Raw genomic sequence first — 14,381 nt, forward strand, 5'->3', positions numbered from 1 at the left:
AAGGGGCTGGTATATACGGGAGCAGAACCACGCCAAACTGTTGACTTGGATGTAGTAATCGAATGAGCTCATGAATCCTGAGCTATGGGAATTTCCTCAGTATGCCAGGCGCATGCTCGCTGTCCAAGTCCCAACCCAGCTCAGCTGAAACTACCGACCCGACTTGTTATATTCAGTTAGTAATGTGATACACCGGTGTGCCAATTGTTTCTGTCGGCGAAACCATAAGCCTGGCTCTATGCACATCTGTCTCGTCAAGCAAACCTCCATCCATGGTTTCGTCAACCCCCGCCCAGCCTGGCCCCAACATGTCCTAATTGATCTTCGCCTTACTAAAGTCCATCTCGGGATGCTGTTCCTGGAACTTCTTCAGCATATCGACCTTCTTCTGCTCATCGCTCGTCGGCAGGCCGGCCTCCTTCTGCCTCTGATCGAACATCATCTTCTCGACCATGCCCCGCGTCTCGCCGTCCAGGTCCCCCAGCTTGCTGCTCTCGGGCTGGATCTTCGTGACGTCGATCTTCGGGGCAGAGGTCACGACGTGCTCCCACCACTGCATCTTGTTGGCCTTGTCGAGGTGGATCTCCAGGACTTTGGTGGTGCCCGAGGGCGCGCTGGCCAGGGTCCAGGTCGACTCGTCGACGTGGATTTCGGAGGGGAGGTCGCCCTGTAGGACACACCCACGCCGATTAGTTTCCGTGCGCGCAATTGGTATGGGGTGAGGGGGGGGGGAAGAGGAGCAGGGAGAGAGGGAGGGAGATGTACGCTGATGATGGGTTCTTGGCCTTTGATGGCAACGTGCAGCTTCTTCTTCTTGAGCTCGACGTTCAGATCTCGCGCCTTGAGGTTACCGGGGATCTCGATCACGACGTCGAGCTCGCCGATGGTTTGGGTCCATTTGTAAGGGAGAGCATCCTGTTCGGCTTTGATCTTTGCGGCGGCGGCGGCCTCTTGCTCTGGGGTAGGTTCTGCGTAGCTGTTAGTTAACTTTGAGTTTACAGAATGCTTTCACGTTTTGAAATAGAAGTTGCAGCATTAATACCTATAGGAAATAGAGAGCTTACCGTTATCAGCCATTTGCAATAACTTGTGTGTGAACTTGAGACGTAAGATGGTTTGTTTACTTTCGTCGTGGGATGTTCCGAAAAATCAACGCGGGGAGGGGAGGGGACAAGGCTTTGAAGCCGCCTCTTGGCGACGTCCCGTTCGACAGCCTCGTCTCACCTGCTCAACCACCTCCGACAGCAGCAACTTTCTCGACCAACTCACGACACTCCTTCAATCTGCATCGACATCATGCAGCGCACACTGAAATCCCTCGAGGTCAATCCCTCCGACGATATCTGCCCTGTCTGCAAATCCAACCGCTACCTCAACCCCTCCCTCCAATTCCTCATCAACCCAGAATGCTACCACAAGATGTGCTCCACCTGCGTCGACCGCATCTTCACCTCGGGTCCAGCCTCCTGCCCCGTTCCCTACTGCGGCAAGACCCTGCGCAAGAAGGGCTTCCACAAGGCCTTCTTCGGGGACCTGGACGTCGAGAGGGAATGCGACATCCGAAAGCGGGTCGGGGGCGTGTTCAACCGACGACAGGAAGATTTCGAGACGCTGCTCGACTGGAACGACTACTTGGAGGAGGTGGAGAGCCTGATCTATGATCTGGTGCACGGCCAACCGGCGGTGCGCGCCGAGGCCGAGGCGCGGTTGAGAGCCTACAAGGACAGCAACATGGGCGAGATCGAGGACAACCGGCGCGCGGGCATGGAGGAGGTGGAGCTGGAGAGGAGACGGGAGAATGCCGAGAAGGAGGCGGCGCGACAGCGGCGGCTGGCGGCGGTCAGGGAGGAGGAGGCGGCGAAGATGGACGTGGCGCAGAGCCGGAGAGACGTCTTGGACAAGCTCGCGACCACGGATGAGGATGCGAGGCAGATTACGATGCAGGCTCAGAAGATCATTCTCAAGAAGAGCGGCGCGAGGAGGCATCTGGCGGACAACAACACCGCGCTTGCGGGCAACGGGAGTGCGAATGGAGGACTCACGCTGAGAGGACTTAAGAAGCCAGTGGCGCCAGTGGTGGAGAAGCCGTATGATCCCTTCGGAGGTGTGGATCTTACGCCTTCGCGCTATGTGCTGCAGAGCGACTACGACAGCGAGTGGCTCTCCAATGCCAAGACCGACCAGCGACATATGGCTGGGGGATACAGCCTTCAAGAGTACTATACCCGCACCATGTTCGAGGCGTTCTCTGGCCTGGGTGTTCTCATAGAGGATGAAGTTAAGACTAGACCTCAGCCCGCGGCCCCTTCGTCGCTAGCAACAATGGCAGCTGTTCCGGCGTCAGGGACCAAGGTGAAGGTCGAATATAAAAAGGAGCTCGACGATGTTTTCTAACGGGATATCTGGGACGGATTCACGGGTCACGCGCGTTCGGAGGATCAGTAATTATTACGGCGTTCAAGAGCTCTGGGTCTTTTCGAGATAGACATCCAACACCACTTGTAATTTCGTCGCTTAAAAGGCAATCTGTAATGCTACAATTATGCATTTCGATGTCAACCCATCCGTCTTTCCTTGCTCAGTAGTGAAACCCTGAAACTTCTCGTAACGCCATGCTATGATTTCGACCGGACAAGAAAAGTACACCGTGGCAACCGCTTCCATCAAATTACTACTGCCACGCCGGCTGCTGCGCCGGTCGTGGAAATACCGGGACAGTTTCGAGACTGTCGAGTCCTCCCCCAATTGGCTTCTGATGATGCTGCCATCCCGACCCTGTAGCCGTGTTCACGAACTGACTCTGTCTGAATGGATTTGTACTCCCGGTTGGCTGAGGGGCCAACCCGCTACTCGTGTGCGGCCGCTGGCTGGTATTGTTCAATGCCAAGTTTTTGGCGAAAGGATTGGTGCCTGTTGCCATGGACCTGAAAGGAGCCGCAGTTTGCTGTTGCAGTATCTGCTGCTGGAATTGGTGGTCAGGTGGGGGCGTAAAAGCCTGCGGTGCTGACGATATCGACTTGGCGAAGGGATTCGTAGACTGGGGAACTACAGGTAACGTATTAGGGGTTGGGGCAGGATACGAAGACCCAGGTATGCCCGTCGTGTTCGCCGTCATCATTGACTGACGGAAAGGATTCGTAGTCTGCTGAGCTCCGGTTTGCAGGTTGGCCATGGGCATTTGCTGTTGCGGTACTTGTTGTTGGAAAGATGCAGGCGAGTCCTGTGGGATCGACGATAGGTTCCCGGGTTGGAAGGAGGATGGCTGGGGAGAGAAGCCTCCAAAGCCAGAGCCTGTAAAGTTTGTCTGAACAGGGCCGGGCTGCGCAGGAAATCCAATACTGAAGGGTGGCTGGACCTGCTGAGGCTGTTGATGGAATGGGTTGGGACCTCCCTGAAATCCAGTCTGTTGCTGGACGAAGCCATTGTCTAGAGTTTGCTGAGGTTGCGGCGATTGCATCTGAAAAGGTACCCCGTTATCGAACTGGGGGGGACCTTGTTGCATTCCAGATTGAATTGCCAGAGGCTGCTGGTGTTGCTCAATCGACTCGAAAAAATCGATCAAATCTAGATCAGGCCCTTTCCCAGGTTGAGCAGCTGGCTTCATAGTTGTTGGCGGTGCATCAGGGAACGCCTTGCCAGCCCCAGATCGAGCTTCCGAAGCGCTCTTCGTTGCTGCTGCAATGGATTTGCTACTTGCACCATTCGTCCTGTTTCTCTTCGACTCCAATTCTGCAATATACTGTCTCCTGTTGACCTCAAAGTCCGGCTCCAACAGATATTCCCCGAGCTGCTTGGCAAGATGGACTGGGGCATGTTTCAATTTTGGCACTTCGAGCCGAGTCTGGTGTTCATACTGTCGCGCAGTGACGAGATATTGGACCACGAACTCGGTCTGTCTTGTGAAATTCTTATAAATCTCCAGTGCTCTTTCGGCATCTGGGCGCGACATCTCGAAGAAGTGGCCTACTTGTGTTAGTCGATTCTTTGACTCGCTATGGCTTGTATTTACCCAAAATGTTAATCACAGCCAAGTTCATCACACGAAACATCGCCAGAAGGTCTAGTACAAGCATTCGAAACACTGTAATTGTGATTTCGTTCTCGGGCTCGTTATCCAGGACCTATCAATGATTAGTATATCCCAGTTCCGGGATACATGAGACTAACATCGCATTTCAATAGAGCTGTAATCTGATGCTGGACAGTCTCGGTCTCTCTCAGCAAACCCTTTTCCACCGTCATCTTCTCCAACCTGTTCTCCGCCGCTCTGACGAAGTCGGTCTTCGTATCTCTGAATGCCCTTGCCCTCTCACTCAGGTAGTTTGTGTAATGCCGAATATTGCGGCCCTGGGTTTGGACTTGATGGATATCGTTAGCCTGGCTTCCGTGGTATCGCCTTCCACACAATCATCTCAAGCTCTCAAGCTCCGGACTGCCCAGTAGACCTACCGTCGGAGAAACTGCTTATGGCTAGCATATTCCTATACCGCGCAAGATATGCCAACGTCACGTCCGGGGACCCCTCTCTGATCATGAGATGTACTGTGATCAGACTCTTGAATACCACAGTCCATGTCGAATCGCGCAGACGGTTCTGCAACGCCCGGAACACCTCGGCCACTCCTGATTCTCCAGCATGTGTCGCTATTAAGATATGCTCAATGTATCTATGCGTCAAGCAGAGTCAGCGGAGCCCGGGATAGGTCTTTGCAGAGGGAGCGTACTTTGACTTGGGCGGGGCTGCCTGTTGTTGAAGAGTCAAGTCAGTACGTGCCACAGAGATATCTGCAAAGCCGGCGAAGCTCTGGACCGGGTTCCACGCACCTTGATCTTGGTTGCCCCTTTGACCGACTTCTCGAAGGAGCTTGCCATCTCGACTGAGTGGCTGGCTCTTTCGACTCGCAGGCACCTTTCGCTCTGATTCGGAGGGCTGGATGTGTTGTGGGGATGTACCGGTAGGGGAGTGGGCGATTGGGCGATTAGGAGGATGGGTGATTGATGGACTGATTAATTGTTTGCTTTGCGTGCTTGCAGCAATGTTGAGAAACGAGGGAGGCCTTGGATTCGTATAGTCGTCGTAGTTCAAGGGGCTGTTGTTGTGGCCACTCGCACGACTGCACAATCTAGCTCAGGTACGGGTCAGGACAGGACAACAATGGTAAGGAGTTGTGGTTGTGGATGTCGTTGTCGTTGTCGTTGTCGTTGTCGTTGTCGTTGTCGTTGTAGTTGTAGTTGTAGTTGGACGCACCGTAATACCTCGTCAGCCTACCACCGTACGGGGCCGGAAGGAAGGGCGGGGGTCTATTAACTATTGTCGGCCTTGTACCGGTACTGCGATAATGACGGCCGTTCTCTTGAATCGGCGGCGCATGATGCCATGCCGATGTTGCCTTCTCAATTTCCTTCGTACGGGCACGGGGACTTGGACCTGGGAGAGGACTTACTACGTACCAAAGACCAAAGTCGCAAACTCTTTGTGGAATTGGCGTGTGGCGATTGCTGAGCTGGCACAGGCACTGGCACTGGCACAGGCTCAGGCTCAGGCTCAAGCTCACCCGGTCTCGCCGTGATTGGTGCATGGTAGGCAATCCAGAGGGGATGTTCACCTTTGCCTACAAGGACCGACCAGGTATCTCACCCGTCATATTGGGGGCGGCTATGCATTTTGCTTCCCCGTACCCTACCAGTGGAACATTCCAACCAAACTCTATCAAGATACTATCTACGGATCTATCCACAAGTTGGAGCAGGTGACGTTCCCCGAGGACGAGAATATCCGTGCATCCTTAATTGTCGGCTGTATATAGGAATCCATCTATAATTGCATCGGGAAGAGGGAACACCACCGATCACCGCCAACCGCTTTGGACTGCGTGTGAACGACCAAATTAGAGGTACCGATGAAGGGAAAGAGGATACCCATGAATTGTCAAATGTGACTAGGGTGTATCTCGCCCTGCCAGCGGAACCATGCCTTACCTCGATGCAATCGTCACAGCATTCGAACATAGGCCAAAAATATCGGGGAAACACAAAGAAATTTGGGGTCGAGGAGCTGATGTGTGTATGCAGCGGGAAACAAATCTGACGATGCGCGGAGCCACAGCACGGCTATCGCATCGCCCCCGGTATACAGTTGTAGTATAGTGATGCCTTCCAAGCTTCAAGGATCAGAGATGCCTTCATTGCGTCCGATAGTTAACAAGATTGGTGTGTCGAACGCTTTTTTCACTCTTCCCATCCCCTCTCGCAACCTGACCGCTGAAGCCCGGTGAAGGGAGAGTCGGAGAAGCTCGAGGAGGAGGAATCGTAGTCAAATTAACACGCTGGCTTTTCATCATCTGCGAGGAAAGGGTTAGCAAGAGCAGGCCAAGTGTAGAGACGGAAAGGAGAAGAGTGCAGAGGGCGCGCTCGATGTTGGATGTTGGGGGCTTACATGTATAAAACTTGGAAGGATGCAGAAGAGAAAAAACTGTTCGGGGCCAATTTGTGAATATATGTTCTGAGACGGCCGCATGGCGCTATAAATGTGGGACCGCTAAGCCCAACCGAGAGAGCTCCAGGTCGAAATATTAAAGTATCAGCTTTCTCTCTCTCTCCGCAGCAAGTACCGTCACCACGAGCACTACGCGGCGATGAATTTATTTCCAACATCTTGTCCTACAAGGCGTCTGTCGAGACTCTGCTCTCGGCAGATTTTCCAATTGACCTCCCCCCACCGATGCGCGACTCCGGCGGGCGCGAGAATACCACGGCGAAGATACCTCCACCACAGCGGACCAAGACTGGCACAACCGGCCGGGGCAGAGCTTTCAGAGACGCCGAAGATAGATGAACCCGAGTTCTTCAAGTCTTACAAGAACACGCGTATGTAGGCAGCTGTGTAGCTGTATGCTTCGGAGCAACAACAGAGGCATACGCTGACACGCTCCAGTCGTGGCACCGCCATTAACGTACCGACACAGACAAATCATTCCAAGTAAGCTAGGCAAGGCAGTCGTGTTAGTCGGATATTTGAAGAGTGTCACCTCCTTGGCTGAGTCCTTGGTGTTTGGGCAATTGGTGTGGGCATGCAAAGGGGAGGAGAAGCAGGTGCAAATAGTATGTCGAGGCGCAGAACTGTGCCGCCAGCTGAAGAGCACGAGACTCAACACTCCGATCAATGTCTCTGGCACAATAGCCCGCAAGCGTCCGAGCAAGAAAGATAAGCAAGATGATCAAGATGTCCAGGTCCCACTCCAGCTTCCCTCCGACGAGATCGAGATTGTTGTGACCAACTTCCTGCCCCTGAATGACATCCATCCCGACCTTCATCTCAGTGCCGACCACAACTACCCTCCTCAGAGCAGACACCTTCAGCTCCGCTTCGACCCAGCCTTGAGACAGCGTCTGCGTCTTCGATCCGAGGTTGCCAAACATGTCAGGCATAGCTTGTCAGACTTTGACGAGATTGACACGCCAATTTTGTTCAAGTCGACTCCAGAAGGAGCACGAGAATTTCTTGTTCCCACCCGGAAAGCTGGATTTGCATATGCGCTCCCCCAGAGCCCGCAGCAATACAAGCAGATACTGATGGCATCGGGAATCAGTCGCTATTTCCAATTTGCAAAGTGCTTCCGCGACGAGGATCTCCGAGCTGATAGGCAACCGGAATTTACACAGGTGGATCTCAACACCACGGCTCAGGGTCAACGCTGATTCGATCTAGCTTGATATCGAGATGGCCTACGCAGATGGAAAGACGGTTAGGCAAAGAGTTGAAGATGTGATCCGGCGTATCTATCGATTCATGCCAGCTATGAACGGGTCAGACCTCAGCGTCCCAGCGCAAGGGTTCTACAAAATGACTTATCGCGAAGCTATGAGGCGTCATGGATCTGACAAACCGGATCTCAGAATTAATGCGCCTGTAAGTTTACCCTTCGATTTGGCACATGCATATCCCTGAACGTCTTTCTAGATATATCAAGTCGACGAACTCGTTCCCCAAGAGCTAAGCAGTATGCTTACCTCGATCGAGAGACCAACGTTCGACTTCTTCAAGATGCGCTTGAATGCTTCTCCCAAAGAAGCCACCGCTTTCATTCGCCGCTTCATGGACTCACCAGACGCAGAGAGCTTTAGATCCAACATTGACGGCGCGCCGGGAATCTGTGTCTACGATTCTTCAAAGCCGATCGAAGGCCTCCAGACGCTAGGTTTCGAGGCAGCAGACAGATTGAAAGCCAAATGTGGGAACCGAAAGAAGCTGGGCTGGGAAAGTGCCGCAGAACACGAGATCAATCGTTCGTTCGAAGATGGCGACCTGCTTGTTATTCAAGCACGAGAGGAAATGCCAGCGAAAATGCCATTCACTGGTGGTTCAACCGCCCTTGGCCGTCTCCGCCTGGCAATTTACAAAGCAGCCATCGCAGAAAAGCTTATCGAGCCTGATTTGTCCCATCGCTATCTTTGGGTAATCGGCTTTCCCATGTTCACTCCGAATGACGGGATTGACCCGGGCCAAGGAGGCTCTGCAGGTTTCTCAGCGACACATCATCCCTTTACGGCTCCGAGGACACCAAGAGATGCTGATCTGCTTCTGACAGACCCACTTGCAGCTACAGCAGATCATTACGATCTCGTAGTCAACGGAATCGAGCTCGGCGGTGGGAGTCGTCGTATCCATAACGCTGATATGCAGAAGTTCATCATGCGCGAGATCCTCAAGGTAAGCCTTGTCTCTTCCGGGCCAGCGAGCTTGCCCGTGTCTCCGCCTCCGCCTGACCTTGAAATGATCATGGCAATATTACATGGTGACTGACTGGACCTCAAAGATGAGCGAGGCGCGTATCAATGACTTTTCTCACCTATTTTCTGCCCTTGAATCCGGTTGTCCGCCACACGCTGGCTTCGCAATCGGCTTTGATCGTCTTATAGCCGTTCTCACAGGTCATGAATCTGTCAGAGATGTTATTGCGTTCCCAAAGAGCTCGAAGGGCGAGGACATAATGGTCAAGAGTCCATCTAAAATTACAGATTCCGAATTGGCAACTTATCACCTAACGCTTGCGAGGGACGAGCAATCTACAGAATAGATTTGTAGGGAGACTCAGATGCAGAACTGGAGTCCATAGTGGAAGTCCAATAAGCAATAAGAGCTGATTTCCCAAAGCATACAATTGCACGAAGTCATTCTTGAATGACTAAGTAAAGCAGGCATTGCACTGCGGACCGCCTTTCGAGGAGGTGCGGTTGTCGCAGGACTCGATTGGCACAGCCCTGCAATAGAGAGAAAAGGAACTGATTCGGGACTCGAACTTGCACGATCTGTTCGTACAGGGACTCAACGAACAAGGAAGGCGTCGTGTCTGGAAAGAAGATATTCATGAGCCGGAGGAAACGAAAACAACAGAAGTCTCCAAGGACGAAGAGACCGAAATAGACCAGTTACCAGGAGAGACCAAAGTTGAAATTGCCCTCCTGATTAAGATTCCACTGGTTTATGCGGTCATGGTGATATAGGGTGCGTGACAACTTGTAACTTGTACGATGTGTATTTGCGTAGCGATGGGGCTGTTCTGGGCTGAGAAAGGCCTTTTGTTTCCATATCCTCTTCTTTCATCATGTACAAGTAGCATAAGACTCTGGCCAATCTCGAATGTTGCAATTTGATTTCAAGAGGAGAAGTTACATTGAGTGATGTCTGGGAGTCACGCTGGTTGCGGTACGTCGTATTACAAGATCCTGACCCTCACATTGCTAACGTAAACCCTCCGATTCCCAGGCGCCGCGCTTAAGCGATTGTATACAGCAGAAGCCGGAAGACATAAATAAATATGCAACAGAAAACAGACCAGTCATCCGATACAAACTGTCTCATGCAAAGCGTGACCTAATGGTCGTGCTGCTCCCATCTCTTCCAATTTCCAATACAAACACATAACAAACAGAAACCTTTACAGCTCCCAGCTGATCATCATGCTCATTGAAATAAGTCCGGCCTCCAAGCGACTTCCAGCCGTCAGTAATTCTGATTCACAACATCATTCAACTGCTCGACATGCCGTTCCTTGGCTTCCTGCTGATGAGCATCGTACTCTGCTACAGCAAGAGACCTGTGGTCCCTTTCATCCTGCACATATCTGTCAAGATTCTCCGTGCCCGAGTGTTTCTTGGATGAGCTGCCGCTGTGATTGTGCGCGTGGACGTGAGAAGGGGCCGATACGTGCGAGGCGGCGCCTTTTGCTGAGCCGCTATAGGCCTTGACTGATGAGTTGGTTTTGTGTGCCATGTTGACACCGACCAGTGGTCTAGAGGATCACTGTACAGGTGCTGGAGAGGTGCTGAGGAAGGTTGACAAAGATTAAAGGAGGGTAGTGGGGTAGTAGGGGTTCTGCTGCTGGAGGACCTCTGATGAGAGACGACGATTAATAACACCAAACCATGGTAAGTGGCGCTGAGAGGTATATTTACTTCAGGATCTCTACTAAGAGGCTAATAAGGGATTGTGTAGAAATCTCGAAGGGGCAATGTGTCCTGAGATGTGAGGGCCTCTAGCTAAGCACAGCTCAAGGTCAACACTACAACCCGAACGGATGATGTTTGGAAAGTCATAGTTACTTCAGAGTCTCTACTGAGAGACAGATGGAGTGCTTCGTGTCCAAGACGGGCTGCGGTATGAGTGATGTAGCTAGCTGCTGAAGGCTCTACTGAGAGTTAATGGCTATACTATATAGCCAGGGAGAGGTGGGCAGGAGCGCTGCGAGGACACTTCCGTTCAGGACGCTTCAGAAATCGAACAGATATCCTTATAAGCAATTGGCTGAATGGTGAGCTGTGATGGGGACAGGTTGCTATTCGAAACGAAAATGCTCAGGCTCTTGAACGAAAAGCAGAATCCAGAAGCAGAGGGAAGCAGTCTGATGTCGCCCTCTTATAGATAACCGAACAGTGCGAAGCCAGCAGCCAGCAGTGCGGTAGGTTCAAGGGCGCTCTTCCTCCCATGGTGGTGAGGCTGCTCTGGAGTTTTGATGCTCGTTTTCATACTGAAGAGGAGCGTGACCTAGATTTCGGCGCAAGGAATAGCTCTCATAGATCTAGTCGGCAATCCGGTTGGCTTCCGACTTGGACGGCGCAGGGATGGGCCAACGGTGGATCCAGGGACCGCAGATTGGTAGACGATCCGATATCATCGTCTTTGGCAAACATGGGGAAGTCTGATCGTCATACGGGCTGATGGAATCGCTCTCCATCAGCCCCGGGGAAGACACCCGGGGAGCCGATGTCGTGCGAGGCTGTGGATGTGGATGTTTTCCCCGGCCTGAATTCTACGAATGCAATCGACACTGACACTAGCAGCACGGCATATGCAGGCATATGCTACGTGACAAGTCACCGGACGATGATGACATCGGTCAACGAGCAGGTTTTCCTTTCCGCACTGTAAACCAGATAAGCAATGAACGGAGAGGGGGAGGAGGGGAGAGGAGGCGAGGCTAGACCTCTTGCCAGCCGCGGCCAGTCGCCCTCTTGCAACAGTTGTAACACCGAAGCGGTGGGAGTCTTACCGGGAACTAGTTGCGTGGCACCGGGCCGTCCTATCTCTCGGTATTGTGGAAGAAGCCGTTATCGTGTATCGTGTACACATGTACGATGGTAAGTAGCGAAGAATCTAAAGCATATCAGCTGAATCGGTACTTGGCCTCGTCCCCTGACCGATAAGCGAGACAGCAAGACAACATCACTGACGTTTAGACCTAGGTTGTTAGGCGATTGAAATAGGCACACAATCGGCACGATGATTCATGTCTAGTATTCTCAGGACACCCGCGCCAGTCAGAAAAGCCATGCCACACCCGTCATAACTTCCGGCCTGTTTTCCTCAACAAGTTCAAGATACAAAACATCATGGTTCAAGCGGACCGATCGCGAAGGGATTGCAAATAACAAGACAAGGGTAGCGTCTAACGGCTTCACCAAGACAGACACATAGATCCCATGATTGCACACGTATGCAGATATGACTGACAGCGCCGAGACTCCACGGGCAAAGTGACCACCACAGAATCCTGCTCCGGGCTCCGCTTGTCAGCTTTGCAAGCGCCGGTCCCCTCAAACGACTCGTCCCGTTACATACTCTAGGCGCCGGGGAGCTTTTCTGGAAGCTGGAATGAACTTCCGGATGGTGTACAGGCAGAGGCAGACGAGATCACAGCGGGGGACAACGTCCATAGGACGTGGAACAGCGAGAAGACTACCGGATCGATCTACCATTCAGCGGTCAGGAAAAGTATCCGGGGTAGCAGCGGCAGCCATGTACTGGTCTTCGTTCCATGGCCGTTCCGTTGCACGATCGCGAGGTGACGGGCGCCGGGGTGATGGACGAGAGGAAACGGGCAGGCTTCACCCAGCCCGTTATCTCAGCGGGCTGGCGGCGGCTAGCCACTTTCCGAGTGGGAAACAGAGTGACGCATCAAACTCGCAGCCGAAGATTGCCGTTGAAGGAGGCAGCACTCCTGTTTGATTTCCGTCCGTCGGAATCGATCCGCCCCGAGCAGTAAGGGAGCGTTACTCCGGGGAAAAGACAAGACCACCAAAAGATTGCCATACACGAACCCAGTTTTCGTAAACTCAACTACATACACGTGCTGTGGGAGAGTCTGTCTCCACTGCCCTCTTGAAAACAACATGCATGATTGCTTCGGCGCTCTGGCCTCGACGAAGAACTACCTTGTATAGGACGCAAAAAGCCAAGATGTAGACTAGCGACGACGATGCTTGATGGACGTCCTCCTTCCTACTCAGTGTCATATATTTACTGCGAAGCGTACATAACAACCCACACTGATCATTGATATTCGTCCCTATTTCTCCACACCCAGATACTGCCCGAGCGTGATCTTCTCCAAGCCCAAGCCCAATCCATATACTCCGGCTGCTTCTCGCCCAACCGAAAAACCATCGTGCTCACCCAAAGCGTAAAGCAATCAATCGTCTCTCGCCCCCCCTATTAATCCCGTATCCATGATCCATCACATCCGCAGACACGACCCATCAGCTCCCGACTCATTCCCATACACACAATTCCACAATTCCACAATTCCACCCAAGCAGAAGCGAATCCGGATTTCTCCCTGTGTTTTTCCATCTCTCCAGCCTCTCCCTCCAGGGCCGTGCCGTACCGTCCAGACTCCGTTCGGAGCTCGCCTAATCTGCCGCAGGCCTGCGCCTGCGCCTGCGCTCCAGGAAAAAAAAAAAATTTCGCCAACGCGGCCGGCACCGTCGGCAAAATTTTTCAATCGACTATAGCATCCATACTGGTCACGGGGGACATGAGAAACGGTAACAGCCACCAGCATCTTTGATGGTCTAACGGTCATGATTTCCGCTTGTCAAATCGACAAGGCGCGGGAGATCGGGGTTCGACTCCCCGTCAGAGAGGTTCATGTCCCCGAGCGCGTGCTTGGATAACCATATTTTTTGCGAGAGTGTTCGTTCATGCACGTTTTGCATATCCTTTTCGCTACCTTTTGCAAGTATTTTTTTGGGGGGGGGGGGGGGACTTTGTCATGGTTTCTATGAGAGAAATGATTTTTGCTTGAGTCAAGCGCGTGCAGGAGGATATAGATGGGTAAGAATCCACGTTAATCACTGAGCGGGGCCCTTTTTTTTTTTTTTTTTTTTTTTTTTTTTTTTTCTCTTTTTCTTTTCCCCCTCCCTCCCCTCCCTCAACGTATCTATCTATCTATCTATCCGACGCCGGTGGGATGGCTCACTTACTTGATGAGTGCGCGACGAGTTAGGTAGTTCCACTTCCATTTCTTCTTTGCTGGATCGGTATTTATTCATCAGTAGTCGCTGGGCAGGAAGGTCTACCGGTACCGGTATTCTCCGGTCCGAGTCTGTTTGGAGCTGTCGTGATTTCTGAAAGAAAGAAGGGGTTTTTTTTTTTTTTTTTTTTTTTTTTTGTGGTTTGTTGGGAAAAAAACCCCTCCCCCCTCCCCTTCGCAAAGCTGTGTGTGTGAACAACAACAACAAAAAAAAAAAAAAAATTTAAAAAAAAAAAAATTTTTTAAAAAAAAAATTCCTGAGGGGTGCTTAGACGTAGGGGATTTTAAACGCTATGTTTCTCGAACTTCTCGAACACGTGATGAACGATTCGATTTCAATTTTTGAAAAAGAAAAAAAAATTATTCGATCCATGCGGCCCCTCGCCGCCGCCTATCCTCTCGAGGGGTAGGAAAGTGGCTAGCTCAATTCCAAAAGGATACAGCGGGTTTCTCTCATGTCTACCTACCTATCCTACTGCAGGATTTCCGCCGGATATATATACATGCATACATACATCGAGCTTTTAGGTTTCCGAGACGCGGATTGGGAAAGATGGCGGTGGGATCACG

At 52.0% G+C, this 14,381-nt stretch overlaps 5 protein-coding genes across 5 annotated transcripts; 2 read left to right on the top strand and 3 right to left on the bottom strand.

Annotated features, from left to right (window-relative positions):
* Positions 1 to 313: 313 nt before the first annotated feature.
* L3040_005294 (uncharacterized protein) lies at positions 314 to 1,077 on the bottom strand (the record flags this gene model as incomplete). The annotated part of the gene is made up of 3 exons (XM_007288724.1): positions 314 to 667; positions 766 to 968; positions 1,065 to 1,077. The coding sequence occupies 3 exons, from the start codon at positions 1,075 to 1,077 to the stop codon at positions 314 to 316; spliced, it is 570 nt and encodes a 189-aa protein (XP_007288786.1).
* Positions 1,078 to 1,296: 219 nt separating this feature from the next.
* L3040_005295 (uncharacterized protein) lies at positions 1,297 to 2,394 on the top strand (the record flags this gene model as incomplete). Its single annotated transcript, XM_007288725.1, has 1 exon — positions 1,297 to 2,394. The coding sequence occupies one exon, from the start codon at positions 1,297 to 1,299 to the stop codon at positions 2,392 to 2,394; it is 1,098 nt and encodes a 365-aa protein (XP_007288787.1).
* Positions 2,395 to 2,671: 277 nt separating this feature from the next.
* On the bottom strand, positions 2,672 to 4,872 carry L3040_005296 (uncharacterized protein; the record flags this gene model as incomplete). The annotated part of the gene is made up of 6 exons (XM_007288726.1): positions 2,672 to 3,963; positions 4,010 to 4,121; positions 4,168 to 4,358; positions 4,450 to 4,667; positions 4,725 to 4,744; positions 4,825 to 4,872. The coding sequence occupies 6 exons, from the start codon at positions 4,870 to 4,872 to the stop codon at positions 2,672 to 2,674; spliced, it is 1,881 nt and encodes a 626-aa protein (XP_007288788.1).
* A 1,763-nt stretch (positions 4,873 to 6,635) lies between these two features.
* Positions 6,636 to 9,077, top strand: L3040_005297 (uncharacterized protein; the record flags this gene model as incomplete). The annotated part of the gene is made up of 5 exons (XM_007288727.1): positions 6,636 to 6,867; positions 6,935 to 7,662; positions 7,709 to 7,909; positions 7,961 to 8,710; positions 8,817 to 9,077. The coding sequence occupies 5 exons, from the start codon at positions 6,636 to 6,638 to the stop codon at positions 9,075 to 9,077; spliced, it is 2,172 nt and encodes a 723-aa protein (XP_007288789.1).
* A 926-nt stretch (positions 9,078 to 10,003) lies between these two features.
* On the bottom strand, positions 10,004 to 10,273 carry L3040_005298 (uncharacterized protein; the record flags this gene model as incomplete). The annotated part of the gene is made up of 1 exon (XM_007288728.2): positions 10,004 to 10,273. One exon carries the CDS (start codon positions 10,271 to 10,273, stop codon positions 10,004 to 10,006), a length of 270 nt encoding a protein of 89 aa, XP_007288790.2.
* Between the last annotated feature and the right edge of the window lie 4,108 nt (positions 10,274 to 14,381).

Source organism: Drepanopeziza brunnea (genome assembly GCF_022702325.1).
Source record: "Drepanopeziza brunnea f. sp. 'multigermtubi' strain 214-2 chromosome Unknown ctg8, whole genome shotgun sequence".
In the NCBI taxonomy this organism is placed as follows: Eukaryota; Fungi; Ascomycota; class Leotiomycetes; order Helotiales; family Drepanopezizaceae; genus Drepanopeziza; species Drepanopeziza brunnea.